At 34.9% G+C, this 15,743-nt stretch overlaps 1 protein-coding gene across 1 annotated transcript in view; it reads left to right on the plus strand.

The window, feature by feature from the left end:
• The window catches only part of SMC1B (structural maintenance of chromosomes 1B), a 30,055-nt gene extending 23,058 nt beyond the window's left edge, over positions 1 to 6,997 (plus strand). The window contains exons 18-25 of the mRNA XM_065741035.1: positions 215 to 368; positions 1,734 to 1,829; positions 2,791 to 2,947; positions 3,696 to 3,850; positions 4,717 to 4,868; positions 5,088 to 5,157; positions 6,526 to 6,636; positions 6,896 to 6,997. Of these exons, the coding sequence (XP_065597107.1) occupies positions 215 to 368; positions 1,734 to 1,829; positions 2,791 to 2,947; positions 3,696 to 3,850; positions 4,717 to 4,868; positions 5,088 to 5,157; positions 6,526 to 6,636; positions 6,896 to 6,997 (997 nt within the window). The remainder of the gene's footprint in view (positions 1 to 214; positions 369 to 1,733; positions 1,830 to 2,790; positions 2,948 to 3,695; positions 3,851 to 4,716; positions 4,869 to 5,087; positions 5,158 to 6,525; positions 6,637 to 6,895) is intronic.
• The last annotated feature ends 8,746 nt before the right edge of the window (positions 6,998 to 15,743 follow it).

Below are 15,743 nucleotides of genomic sequence, written 5' to 3' on the forward strand. Positions count from 1 at the left end.
CTTGCATTATAATAGAGTTTAAAACTGGTACATAACAACAGAGCTTTAGTTGGCATGCTAGAATAGTGCATGGTTCCCATGTTCATCTCAGTGGTTTCAGGGCGTAAGGGGAATGGAAAAAAAACAGAGATAACAGTTTTTCATGCTGCATGACTATAGAAATTGGCAATGATGTTGCTGCTTTTCAGTGATTTTGTGCCTTTTGTGTGCGTAGGGAAGCTGCAAAATTACAAAAGGAAGCTGCAGCTATAGAAGCTTGTCTGGAAGATAAAAGATTAAGACGACATAATATGCTCCTAGAATGCAAGGTGGAGGACTTGAAAATACATCTCCTGCTTGGATCATTGGATGACATCAGTGAAGTAGAGGTACTTTATTTAAGTAAGGATAGATGCATGGAGGAGTCATTATTTAGCCTTTAATTTAATTATATTATTTTCTTCACAGGACTGGTTATCTTTAATAATAACGTAAATTAATTGGTTTTGTGTGATCAAGCCTCATCCACTCAAAAGAACATGTTTTTTTCTTTTTGAAGGCAGAAATGTTGTTTGCAAGTGTTTTTGCATATGTTTATGATGTATTCCTGCTCAATATGTAACATCATTGTGGTACAAAATGACGTGAAGGAGGATTCTGAGTACACATGTATTAGAGGGCAGGCAGGGATCAAGTCAATCGTAGATAAATATGATGCGTGTGTGGGTTGAGCTAATATTTGATTAATTACCCATTCATAATATAAATACGGTCTGAAATCCCTTTGCCTTCAGTAGATGTATATATTCACAGAAATAGAAAAAGGCTAAAATAGAAATATTACTGCTTATCAAAGGAATGAATCTTAGTATTTTTTTCAGTCTTTCCTCTTTTACCAACAAATATTTTGTGTGGATAAATTATTTTGTCCGCTGTTGTGAAAGGAAAAAAAATTGTTTATTTTAGGGATTTATGCCTACACTCTTGGAAAGAGTCTTGTTGATCCAACTCCTAATAAAAGCACTTGTATTGGAGGATAGGTCTAAATAAGTCTGAGTTTGTAGGCAGCTCAGCTATCAGTTTATGAATAAGGAAGAAAAGAATCAAGGAAGTTGGCAATAAGAATAACAAATTTAATTCCTAGGTAATCGTTTTATTTAAATAGTTTTTTATTTAAATAAGTAATTTCCTAACTGAAAAGACAGAAATATTTGGTTCTAAGAAGCTCGGTAGGAAACAGACTGATTATGACACACAGCATGGAATGTGTTTCAGTTAAAGACAAGAAGCTGTTTGAAATCCAGGCTTACAGTGCCCAAAAGATACTCTGCTTAGGTCAAACAAAATTGAAGCTACTTATTTTTCTTAAGCCAACTGAATAAAAGAAACACCTTGACTTACACACTTCAGAACCTTTTCTTGAAAGATGAAAGAATTATTGCAGGAAAGTAAATTATTTCCCATCATGAGAAAATTGTATATTTTAAGTATGCAAATTATTCTATATTTCAAATGAATTATATCTTAGCTTTAAGCTGAAATTGGCATACATTTTCATCTTCATATAAAAGGTGCTTTTCTTAGGATTATAAGATCTTAACTGTTAGCTCAGTTTTGGGTGGGGGACAAGCCATAGAAAATGTTTACCTCATACCCTGCTACCACTATGGTTTGTTCTTCTGTCCTTTCAGTGTGTTGTTTAAATGATTTAGAAGTTTTGTATTTGTAAACCTGAATGTCCATTTTGCCTATAGCTAGAAACTGAAACAGAAGATACTCAGATTACAGGAATCTATGAAAAGGAAGAGGCAATTAAAATAGACTACAGTAGCCTACCTGAGGACCTGAAGGTAATCTCGTTATAAATAAACACAGATTTGAGTTTATTTTTATTTAAAATATTTTATTTCTTGAAATTACATATTTATTCCTCACCCTAGCCTTCAAATTTTAAAACATTTTAAGCATTTTAAAACAGTGGTAAGCTGAAATATTTGTTTGTTTATGTTTATTTTTGTTTTGCAATTGTACATGACTCAAATACATGAAACCTTTAGATAGGTCAGACATATGTTTAATTTTGTTTAATCAAAAGTTTACCTAAACTGTAAGAAGAGCACAGAAATAATGGTTTTGTTTTGTTTTGTTTTTTTCCTTCTTTACCTTCTGCCTTTCTGTTGTGGTAGAACATGTTATAACACAGAACACTAGAAACTGGGCATTAGCTACTGGAAGGGGTGGGAGGGAACCGCATCATTTTCTTTCTCTAGTATTTGCAGAAACTGAGTTTTAAAAATCTGTGATTCTGTAAGAATCACATTTTCTTAGCATGTTTGTATGTGTGTAAATTGTTCTTTTTAGCCATTATAGCTAAAGTGAATTATGGAGGTTAGCTACAGAGCAGGAAGAATTTGGACTGTTCTCAAAAAAAGTTTTCCGTTAACCACACTGAAACATTTTCTTTACAAATCAAGGAACAAAGCCAGCTAAGCTTCCTTCTGTGATGTAATTTTTGATGGATATCTAGGCTGAAGAGGCTTTTTTATTGTCAAAGGCCTTGTAAAACAATGCCTAGGACCTAGCAAATTGATTCTGTGAAGTAAGACCTCGGATAGAGAGTACTAGATGGTTGGTTTTTTTGTTTGTTTGGTTGGTTTTTGTTTGGTTTCTAGATAAAACTACCAGATGAGTAGAGTGCTTATCCAGAAACCATGACTGCATGTTTTATTATACACTGAAATGTCTTGGCCTTAAAGCAAATGTTAGGAGTCTGAGTTGTTTTGTTTTCTCTTTTGTTGTTTATTTCTTTAGAGTCTGGAATCCGAAGAAGAGATAGAGGCTCATCTGAACCAGATGCAGGAGGAAATAAAATCTAAAGAGAGTGTCTTAATGAAGACAGCTGTTCCAAACCTGAGAGCAGTAGAGAAATTACAAGTAGCTCAAGCCAAGTTCCAAGAATCAATGGAAGGTAACACTTGAGTCTTCCTTATTATTTTTTTAATGACCATGAGAGCTCTTACTCTAATTAAAATCCCTTTTTCTGGGGTTGGTCCTGCTGTTTTTGCTACTTCCAGGTATCAGGGTATTTCTTCTGCTAAAGTGTTTATCCTCAGTTGTCTTTTTAACTATATGTAACCAATTTATTAACATATACTCTTCAGTATTTTGTTGAAATTCAGTGTGAATGAATAGCAAAGAGTCACTTTGCAGAAGTGGTTATGAACAATTTCTTGTCCAAGTGACACTATGAAATATCTTTTTTAAATGACTGACTTTAATTGTAAAATTCTTTTAATTTTTCTTAATTAAAAGGTTGTCCAGAATCTCATACATAAGCATTACTGTAAAATTACTGATGTCCTCAAAGAGTGTTGCAGACATTGAAATACTACAAACTGAAGGAGTTCTTAATCTGTAACCAGTAAAAGCTGATGCTGCTTATAGCTACCCTGCCTAGAGAAGCAATCAGAAAGAAAATCTTCGTTGCTTCAGAGCTCTGTGGCATAGAATGTACTGATCACATGTAACTTTATTGTTTTGGAGACCAATTAAAAACTGGGAGGGAGCTTGTAATGTTGGTGTGCTGTCTGTATGTGTGTTGGAATTGTTTTCTGTAGTATTTTCCTTCATGCTTGCTGTGGGATGCAGTATTTATTTGTTCTGTATATTTTCTTAGAGACTTACTATGGAATAATTCTAGAATTTTTTTTTCATAGCTTTTGAGGCCAGCAGAAAGGAGGCCAGGATATCCAAGCAAGAATTTGAAGAGGTGAAAAAAAGGAGATATGAACTTTTTAGCCAGTGCTTTGAGCATGCATCTATAGTTATTGATCAGATCTACAAAAAACTGTGCAGAAACAGTAGTGCTCAGGTGTGTCATGTTCTCTGGTACTTGGCTGAGACTTTGTTATGCAGAATAAGAAAATTTACTAGTATTTTTAGTTTCCTTTAAACAGTTTCAGTTCTGAAGAAGAAATGTACACAAGTAATGGTAACTTAAGAGGAGGAATAAATATCATACTACACCATGCTTGGTATCAGAAGGAAATATATAATCTGAAGTGTTACAAGTGACAAGTAATTAAAAATACATAATCATTACTATAGATAATTCCAAAAATCACAGATGAGCATTTTATCGTTGGTATTTTCTGTTAGGTTTTGAGGCTTCTTACATACCCTTTTTTTAACCATATACCACCAAGTGAATCCGTATTTCTTAATTGGTTAGTAAAGTAGATGTGGCAGTCGGCATGCAAAGTATAGAGACAGTCTGATTTGTTACAGTCTTCCACATGAATTATGAAAGTGACAAAAAACTGAATTTTTAAAATGAGCTATCCATTAGAAAAGAAAGTGTATGTTTGGGAATGTTTACTTCCAAAGCATAAAGAAAACTGGCAGTCTTCAGCTTTCACTAAAAATAGTAAAAATCATTATTGTAAAAGCTTGAATAAATGCAAGTTTATTTTATAGTTGAAAAATTGTAAATAAAGAATATGTGGAGCTGTTTCCAAAACAGTTTTGTTAATTAGCCTCCTTGTCATTCATCAAGAGGAATATTTACTGCGAAGTTTAGCAGTGCTAATCTTCAGAATCAGTGAGCAGGTTCTTCCTACAAGTGAAGCTCATTTTATCAGCTTCAGACATAGCTCAGTCAGTATTTAATTCTAAAAAATAAACATAACAATAATTTAATAAATGTAATTATTAACATTGAAATGTATGCATTTCCAGGCATTCCTTAGTCCTGAGAATCCTGAGGAGCCTTATCTGGAAGGCATAGGTTTTAATTGCGTGGCACCAGGAAAGCGCTTTATGCCAATGGACAGTTTGTCAGGAGGAGAAAAAACTGTGGCAGCTCTGGCTCTTATATTTGCTGTTCAAAGGTAAAATATCATGGTGTAATACAAGTATTTGGCTGCATGGAAGAAAGCATACTTAAACATGTTAAAAATCTGCTAATACGCTATCCTAATATTTATGAAAATCCTTTATTATTTACCTGTCATTATCAGAATAATTTTTTCACAGCATGGCTCAAAGAAATTGGAACGCTTTTTGTATTTTTGCATCTAAACTCAAAAAAACTGTATTTTCTTTTACAGTTTTCGGCCTGCACCATTTTTCATTTTAGATGAGATAGATGCTGCCCTGGACAACACAAACATTGATAAAGTAAGTTGGTCCCTCTTACCTTGTCTTTTCATCTGCACAGAACAGTATCTTTTGCAGGAGGATGGCTGCTCTTCGTTAGACATTGTAGGACTAGAGAGACTGATTACATTGTGCTAACCTGTTTGAAAATATGTTCTCTTTAGAACAGAAATAATGAGATGTTTGACTAAGGCTAGGTTTTAATTCATAAATCTAACAATGTCTTTTAATCAGTCTCCAGTCTCTGAATGTGAGAAAATGGATCAGGTCTGTGAAAAATACACAGCATGAGCATGTGTGGCACGGTCTTAACACAAAGTGCATCTGGGAATTACTGCTTGGGTTTGCTGAGTTGGAATTTTTAAGGACTCTAAATTCCCTTAATTCTAAGCAGAAAGGAGTGTACCTAAGTGTTGAAACTGAATTCTTTATATTAATTGCAGTATTTTATATTACTGTCCTACTAAATATTTGCATCTCCATTAACACCAATTAGGAGCTATTACTCCCATCATTTTAAAATTCTTGCTTGATTAAAAAACAAAACTTCTTGTTGCTCTCTCACTTTATTTTTTCCCCTTTTGGTAACAGCCACTAGAAAGAAAACTAGAGTAGAACAGAGTAGAATAGGATAGAATGGAATGCAATACAATAAAATACAAATATTGCCATCTGTAGATATCAGTCTAGGGGGGAAGAGAGATTCCTGCATGTGTATGGATATTTTGCTATGGAATTACTCCTTTCTTCATAAGACATAAGTACATGCTTTTTCAGTTTTGAGATCTGTTTTAGCAAATCCTTAATAATCTACTTGTAATTGTACCATAAAATGAATTTGAATGACGTAACTCACTAAAGGCTGCTCTTTCATTGGAAAAAATAACTTTTGTCACACAGGTAAAGCTAAACTGAAAAAGTTCTGCGTTTTCTTTATTTAACTTATACTGTGGGAAATTGCTCTTTTCAGTCTCCAGTTTATAGCTTGATATTCTTATGTTCTATTTTGGTGGTGATTGAAAAAAAAGAAGTTGCCATCTGCACTGAACTTAGTATACAACCATTAACTGCCCTTTTGCATTTTTTTTTCATACTTGGGAATTTCCATCTCCCTTCTGATTATGTTACGTAGAATAGTTTTCGTTGGCACTATTGTTCTTTTGCAGCTTTGTACATCAAAGTGAATTACGGTTTTCATATATATTTTCAAAAAGCAGCAAATCTGAGGCATTTTTGTAAGGAAATGCAATTTATGTCTTAAGGTCCCTATTTCACAAATGAATTTCTGAATGTAATGTAGTTAAGTTCTTTCCTCATCATTGCCTAATTAGAGTAATTACAGCACAGTCTAAGTCTATCAGAACTAAATTATTTGTCTTCCTTCCAAAGGTATCAGTTTTCATCAGGGAACAGGCACATAAACAGTTTCAAATGGTAGTTATTTCTCTAAAGGAAGAGTTTTATTCCAAAGCAGACGCACTGATTGGAGTGTGTCCAGAGGTAACAATTTTTACTTATATTTTTGTTAAATAATACAAGCTGATTCTGTTGCAGTACTGATTTACATCTTAATAATTAATACAGTGAATCATGTATGAAATTGTATAATTGGATTTGGAGTATTTTGTGTTTAGAAATAACTGCATATATTTTCTTGATGAATAGATCACTTAGGTAACCCAAGCTCATTACTGCATTACAGACACTTACAGAATGCTTACTTATATGTTTTAAATTGTGTGATCCTTCCCCTTTTCAGCATGATGACTATATGTTCAGTCGAGTACTGACTTTGGATCTTACTCCGTATCCAGATGATGAAGAAGAAAAAGAGAATCACAAGCACAGTTCTTTAGAATAAAATATGGAGGCATGCAGGGCCAGATGGCAGGTAGAACTGTGTTTACAGTTGACTGTTAAAAATCGGAGTTTGAATGTGGCCATTAGTAATTAATAGATATTTACCTTTCCAAAAAAAAAAAAATTTCTTCAAGCTTTTGTTTGTTCTGCTGCCTTAAGATGAATAGAAGCACACTATTGCAGAGCATAAGAGTTGTGTTCTAGTTACAAGAAGAAATATGTTTAGTCGCATCTCCAGTGCATGCTAACACTGGGCTTATCTCAAGACCTCAAGTCTTTTTTTTTTTTAAATGTTGCAGCTGTCTCTGTTTACATTCATTTTGGAAAAAAATAACAAGATACTGGAATATGGCCATTGTCTTGTATGACTTTTGTGATAAGTGTAATATATCAGTTGTCTACTGTAGCATTACAAAAATAGTCAACTTTACAGAATCTTACCTTATCTCTCCAGAGGTTTGAGTAACTTGGAAGAAATTACCAATGTATTCTCCCCACACAAAATGGGGAAGAATAAAACAGGTGTGAGGCAGCTGCCAGACAAGTAGAGCCTTAGGAAATAGCATTTTCTGTTAGTTTGCAATTGAGAAGACTGTTAATATATAGTTGTCCCAGTGCATTCAAGGTGGACGGCTGTGCTTCATCTGAGGACAGATAATAAAGTTGTTTACAGAACATAGTTTCAGATGTAGAATCATTTAATGTGGACTGTGTTGCACTTCGGTGTTTACTGATGAGCTTTATTTGGCCTGTGCTCGTTCCTGATTATTTCTTGTATTTATATATTAGTATTTCTTGTATTTATGTATTAGCTTTCTGCTGTCTACCATGCCTGTTACACACTTAAACCTTGTGATGTGTTGCTAATACAGTGCTTGTTGCACACACCTGAACTCTGGCCAGTTGAGTTTACTGCATAAGGAAGGAATGACCTATGCAAACAGTAGATAGTGTTCCTAGGAAGAACACTACAATGACATAAATGTGCTCACTTAGCTGTAGACAAATGTTTTTCTAATAGTTATATTGCTGTCGCATTAAATAAAGTTAATTACTCTGAATATAACCTACAAGTAAGCTTAATTCCTTTATATTAATGTATTAGGCATGGCAGTGCTTCTATCGGTGTAAAGGATGAACAGAAGAAGAGCAGACTTGTAGTATTTTTCCAGGGATCTCTGATCCACATGAGTCAGCACATCGTAAATAGAGAAGTTTTGTCTTAATAACCATTTATACAGAACACTTGGTTAAAATAAATACAGTAAAGAATGAACAATATTTAAAGAAATGCACAACATACATGTATAACTAGTATAGTATATATATAGTATATGTATACAGTAACTACTATACAAGAACAGTCTATTTGGCTTTAAATATTATGAGTTTATATCATCAGAGATGTCGTATCAACTTCATTACACAGCATGAACAAAACAGGATAAATTGTCAAAAGATTGTTCTCAGTCACTAAATATCTTAGTCCAGTTTAAAAAATACAAAAAAAAAAAAAAAATCTGCAGTGGGAAGTGCAAGGTTTTCCTTGTTTTGTTATGTTGGTTTTTTTTTGTTTTGTTTGTTTGCTTATTTTTCCCCAACACTAAGTTTTCCATGGTTAGAAACTTATTATATTACCTAAAAAGAAATGGTTGAATATTCAATACTTCTTTCAGAAATCCAGACTCAACATTTCTACTCACTGAAGGTCACTGAATATTTCACAGAATCACAGAATTGTAGTTGTTGGAAGGGACCTCTAGAGGTCATCAAGTCCAACTCCTCTGCAAAGCAGGCTCCCAGACAGCACAGGTAGGTGTCCAGGCAGGTCTTGAATATCTCCAGAGATTTGAAGGAAGTAAGTGGATTTCTGGACAAAATACAGAATCACTAAGTTCCATCTCATTTTAGCTGAAATTTCTTATACATAACACTTAACAGCTGTTACTGAACTACAGAGTAACAATTCAGAAGGGGCCTCTGGAGCTTGCCTAGTTATAATCAGTTGATTCAACAAAGTTTGTGGAAAACACACTTTTGCAGCGCGCAGTGGCCACAAGAAACCCCTTGCTAGTTACCTCATTACCCCACCAAAAAACATACATTGATCAACTGGTTTTACATTTATAGGTAAATATGATACATATATATTTCCAAAACTGAAACAATCGACAGCAATTTATTCATCCTTCAGACAGTTTCAGCAGATTCTGGCATGCAGAACAAAAAAACAATACTTTTTAGGTAATATAAACCAAAGAAAGAGCAAAGGTAAAAAGGATTATACTTTTAAAATCTTACACATCTTACAAATCTTATACTAAAGAGTGCTACAGGATCCCTCTTTAATGTCTCCTACTTTGCTACTAAAGTGTTGAAAAATACCTATATTCCTGAGAAAGAAAAATATTTTTCCAAACCCAAACTGACACACAAAATAAAATGTAAGCCTCAACATTTATAAAAAAAAAAAAAAAAAAAAAAAAAACCTTTCCCTTAAAAAGAAAACAACAACAAAACACAATTTTCACATAGGAATCCAAAAGAAATCTGCTTTGAAATATTAGGCACTTCTAGAACAGCTGCTGCATGTACAGAATTTTGTGTTGTGTGTTCTGCACAACAACTTGGTTCAGCCTAAAACAAGTACTACATTTTTATTACCAACAATCAGAACATTCAGGAGTTACTCTCATTATTTTTTTAACTGCTGTCATCAAAATTGCAGTTGTGTCTCATACTCTCGAATCCATGAAGCCACAGATAGATATCCCTAAGGCTCTACGTGGTAAATATGATATATCAGATACAGAAAAACAGAACCTAAATTGTTGTGAGATAGCAACATGACACAGGGTTCTCGTGCAAGGAAGATTTCTTTATTGCTGCATCTGTATCTCTCCTATCTCTTATATTCTTCTAAGCAAGTTCTTTTATGTTCTAACATGCACATTCAGTACTTTTCCACTAACAGTACGTTGGCTAGACAGTAAATTACAAAACAAGTCTTCATACACATCAGAGAGCTTATCTTACGCATAGCTACTATTCTATCCAGTCCTCCATCCCAGTGCTGTACTATCAGCAGGGCAACATACGATGAGTTTGAGCCAACCTGTCAGTCACTCACACTAAATAGTCAGGATTCTGATCTCATTTGTTTCACAAATTAACAGAATGTATTCAGGTAATTCTGCATCTCTCCCATCCTGAAATACATCAGATCTTTGTTGTTTCCATGCAGGATCAGTGAGCTGCTATAACTGTGCTTCTCACAAGAAGCTCCTTCGTGAGGCATAAGATCTCAAATGTCAGCCCTCAGAAACAGTCTCTAAGTACAGGGAACATCCTTTAGCTCTCCAACAATCTTCTAAAGCCAATTTTAATATAAAGCTTATAACTGCATATTGGCAAGAAACTTTAGATACAGCATCATCACTTAGAAAACCCCAAGTTTCATTCAATTAACTCATGTTGCTACGTTTCTTTCTTGTTTTTTATGTATAAGGACGTATTTTTTATTTGGCTTTGAAACGCGTCTCAGTGTGTGGTGGAAAATGCAGACCCCAGTCCCTCAAGAAAGCGTCCTGCCAGAGCCTACAGTTCATAAGACTGCTTGCCAGTTCCAAGCTTCACATGCTGAAAGCTCGTTTGGAAACAAGAGGCGCAAGTCTGGAAATCATCTGACTAAAAAAGAAAGGGAAAATTAAAAGCTCCCTGTGACAGAGGGACGCAAACACAGATCCCCGGAAGTGCAGCGAAGAGCTGCCCCGCCGCCATAGCGCCCCGCGCGTTACCTCAGGGCAGCGCTCTGCCTTGGTGTCTTCCGTAGCTTTCCCCGCCGGCTAGGGAGCAGCTACCATGGGAGCGGCGTTTCGTCCTATATGGTTCCTGCCCTAAAGGAGCGCAACGGGACGAGTACTGCTCCTAGTCAGAGCCTCCATCCTCTGTTATGAACTGCTGAGGCGAAAACCAGTGTCTGGGAGCACTGGGTTGTGCTAACATCAGGTGGCAGGTACTATCTGCAGGGACAGCAAAACAGCATGTTGCTCAGACAGAGCTAGCTTGCTTTATCTAGTCACATTTGAAAGCCAATAATTACAGCTCTCATCCTCTTCAAATCACTTTTTCTTCTCTTAAAGGCAAAGTCTAAAATCTCAAGTTCCTTCACTGTGATTTATTATAGTATTTGATTAATAACATTAATCTCAGTTCCACTCTATTTTCAGGCAGCTGTTTCCAAGTTTATTTGCAGTGCCGTGTATTTAATAGGCCATGTCCAGAGAGGACTCAGATATTTAAGAAAAACGCAGGATGAGCAAAGGCATCTAAGGGTGCTTTCTTCAAGAACTGCTCCCTCAATTCCCACTACAAAACATGTGACATTGTCTGATTTTAATTTCTTAAAAGGAGTTTTCAGGAATACTCATAATTCCACGTCTGGGTAACAGACTTCCAAACTCCTGAAGTGCTTATAGGCATAAGTTCCTAAACATAGTCTGTAGATTAATATTATTTTTTCCTATCCTGTGATACTTTTGACAAGTACAGTTGTATTTTCCCCACTTACTTTCAATTTACATAAGAGCACTGTGTCCTTGTGAATTATACGTGTAATCTTGTGTAGACATCACTTCTCACTTTGTCATTTTTTATATTACTATGTCACAGTGTCCCCAGAAAGTCTTAACAATGTGGAGATTCATAGTCATAAGGAAGATGGATGACAGGATCACAAAGAACAGAAAGGGAGAGGGAACAATGAGACTACAGTCTCACCTGAAATCTCAAGACTTGAGGGAGTTAAGAGAAGCTCAGCAGTACTTCCAGCTCTTTTGCCTTTTGCTGTTCACTATATTCAGTCAGTCCAAAAGGCAATTTAACACACTGGCATTTTGGGTTCAGTACACCTGAAGGTCAAACATGTTCTGCTTTAAAAGAACCAGGTGATAGTGTGCTCTGAAACCCTGGTGAGAAATCCAGCATTGTTGTGCTTGGAATGCTGTTTGACACTGCCTTGCAGTAAAGTTGGAATGTATTACTAAATAATTTGATGAGTATCTCTGAGTATTTTTACAGCTGTAGATAGGAGTCACAAAGTCTTGCTAAATATTTTCCTGAGTTTGAGACTTAAGGTCAAACCCATCCCCTTGACTCGCGATACCTAATATTCTTTGTTTCTCATTAATTTTAAACTAATATAAGAGGAAATATCTATGGAGAAAAGCCCTCAAAGCTTTTCCCTCTTCATAAATGTTATTACTTTTTACTCAAGTATGTCTTGCCCCTTTTGCATTCTGAGACTACAATAGCTTATTTAAAAACAACAGTAATCACAATGGTAATAAATTACATAAGCTCTAGATTTGCTTGCAAGGAGTTGTGAAAGTCACTAAGGACAAAAAATATTAATATTTTCCAACCAAATAAGATCCAAACCAGTAAAAAAAAAAAAAAAAGAACACTCACACACAATCAAGAGGAGATTTAATATAGTTTTCCAAATCTACAACAATATACTGTTGTATATTGTTTTTCATCACATTTTAAATTACATTTTCTTATTATGATTCAAGTTGGGTATGACAGAAACAAGCAAATAATGTTGCTAGAAAATTGGCAAAAAAACTCAGCAGCAGAAGCCATACTGAGAAGAGAATGCTAAAACGTGCTGAAATGTAAACCTTGAAATAAGAAAGGAGTTTCTTTCAAGAAGCAACAAGGAAAAGTAAGTACTATTGTTGCAAGTGAGAAGCTCAGTGACAGGCAGAACACGTTTTAAATTAAATAACTGTAGAAGCTTACCACTTGATTCAACCTCAGATTAATCTCCCATATTATAGTAAATCCATATGTTTATCCAAGTGTACCAAACAATATATTCATTCAGTGGCTTGTTTTAGGCTTTACTGCTGCCTCTGTAAATACCACTTAAAGTGATGTAATCAGAATACACAATGCAGCTGGTTGGTTTGGGCTAGAGGAGGCACTGAGTCTGATTTTTCAGCTGTTTAATAAGTTTTGATAATGTAAATCCTACTATACATATGTCAGATCCTGATGGTTGAAAAGAAAACCAGTAAAACTCTCTATGAAAATGTATTGAGCTTACTGAAAATCATCTTTAACATACCAACCAATTCATATCTTAATTTACTTCAGAACAGAAAACCCATGTGCCCTTGTTGATTGAGATAAATTTCCTTCTGTGTGGACAGCTGAGCTTCTAGTTACTCCCTGATAGTTGATAATTCTTTTCTAATTCAGAGCTGGCTGGATCTTACTAGTTTGTCATCTCTAAGGAGAAGAGTTTGTAAAATGCTTTGAAGAAGGAAGATAATATCAAAAATTCAAAGTATGTTTTCAAAAGCCAGTGTCATTTCACTTTAACTATGATTGAATATAGAGATGAATTTTCTAAGTAAACCTTTCAATTTTTACTTCAGCACTGTGCATGCACAAGATCTACATAGTGACATTATCTTTAAAATAACTCAGTATGTAACTGCAAGTGCACATTAGGGTTTAATTTTAAAATTACTAAGTGATAAGTGACAGACACCAACAAAGTTCTCGCTACAGTCAACTTTTACTTTATGGAGTATAACTTCATGTAAGTTCTGCATTACCTTGCATGTAGCTCTCTCACACTGTCCGACTCCTAGTCAGTTCTGCCATGGACAGAATTTACTGATGCTTTCTCCAGGGACATAGGGAAGAAATGATGAACTACATCTTCCTGGGTAATTCTTTGAAGTCTGCATTAAATAGCAGTATATGTTTTAAATGTAGATTTTAGTAACAGATAACAGTGAATAGAGAAAAAAATGCCAGCATATGAATTTGTAGTTACACTTCCTTTTTGAATCAAGAACAACCTGTTCATTCCTTTTACAATGGCTTTTTTTTCCAATAGTAAATTAGAAGACAATATCAACTTTCTGGAGTCCAGTAACACCACGTTGTAATGAAGTGCTTTGCTATAAAGTATCCTGTCAATCTATTGAAGATTGCAGATCCAGGCCTAGGGTTCAGGGATGTTTGCGCACTTCTCTCTCGTTCTTTCCTTTGAGAACCTGGGCTTTCATGCAGGAGCTCATAGATGCTGAAACACAAAAGCAAGACATTCAGGCAGGATTGTACCAGCTGTGTCTTCAGGCCGCAACTTCAACCATTTGAGAAACAGTTAATCAACAAAGGCTTGAGAAGGTATAATGAGAAGGTCTTACTTTCAACAGAAAAATCAAAAAGCAACTTTTGAGTTTGAAAATTTCACTTGAATGTACCACAGTAATAAATTTCTGTAAGAATTTATGTCTCTTATTTTGCTTGCTCCAAGTCTTCGATGAGGCACAAAAGGCTCCATAATCTAAATATATTGCACCTTTCTTTCACCAGATATACTAGATTTGTTGTGCAAGTGATCATCTCCAATACTCAGTCGTATTGTGATATGACTCACTCCAAAATTCCCCACTCCCATTTTTAATAAGAAGCAATATAATTAGAATTAGGTTTCCTTCATTAATGCAGTCTTGATTAGTTCATTTATGGTTAAATTAGAAAGGCCGGTTTTCTAATACATGTCAGTCTTCTCCTGCTACTTCCCTTATAGTGACTCTTGGAAGTAAAAAAGAAAAGAATAATTAAAGAATATCAAAGACAGATTACCTGTGCATTATGTTCCAGGCTGAAAATCTTCCTTATGCAACAATCTTAATACTTCCAGGTAGATTTACCTAGATGATAATACTGCATTGTTTTGTTTCTTTTGTTGTTGTTTTTTCTTTGTGTGTGTGTGTGTGTGTGTATGTGTGTGTGAAAAGATAAGAGAATTAAAAGGTTTGAGTAACAGGAATTTTCTAAGACTTCAAGCTTTTTTAGACTCACGGTTCATTCGTCTACTAGCTAGAGTAAATACATGCACTGCACTCCATGAGATGCCTGAGCAAGGAGAAATTCTGTACAATGAGATCCTATTAGTTACACGCACAAAATTAAGACTTGATTAGGTGTCTTGAAGTGAACCAGCACTGTGATTAAATCTTTTCTTGAGTTTCAGTACAAAAATCCATTGCCTTTTCTATTTCATTCTTTAGCTTCTCAGCAAACTAAAAAGCCATTAAAAATTATCTATAACAAAAGATCTGCAGAAATAAAAAAGTATTCACTATCATTACACTAGACTTCATAAGTGTTCATACACCGCAACTATTTGTCTAATCAACATTTACAGTGAACAGTTCTAAAGACGGGCATCCAACAACTATTTCCTGGGAAGGGATAGGAGTGTGTTGTAGTAATACATGGTTAAGAAACACAGGAAAGAAGAGTGTAAACATTGCCAGTGCATCCCTTATTTCCTTTACCACTGATTTTCAACATGATGAAAATTCTACAACTTCTTACAGGAATGCACACTTCTTCCTCTCTTTTACTAGATGGGGCTTCATTCTATATTGTTATTATTATTATTATTATTTGTCAAATGTACAGCCTTTTTGCTTAATAAAATTGCACATTCTCTGAACTGTAGCCAATGGTGAGGATACTTATTTTTCTTCAATGACATTTTCTCTTTATACAATGGTTTGTAATTTTTTTAACATCCTGTGAGCTGAAGAGATCTTACCTCCACTTGACAGATGTGAGGAAAAACGATACACGTAGAAAATAAAATAGTATTTTCTAATCTTGATGCCTAGTTTTAGGTGACTAGAGTCTGTATTCTTCTACTTTTTTGTATT

This window comes from Cyrtonyx montezumae, unplaced genomic scaffold (genome assembly GCF_038088225.1).
Source record: "Cyrtonyx montezumae isolate F1298 unplaced genomic scaffold, pur_monq_1.0 scaffold_3, whole genome shotgun sequence".
In the NCBI taxonomy this organism is placed as follows: domain Eukaryota; kingdom Metazoa; phylum Chordata; class Aves; order Galliformes; family Odontophoridae; genus Cyrtonyx; species Cyrtonyx montezumae.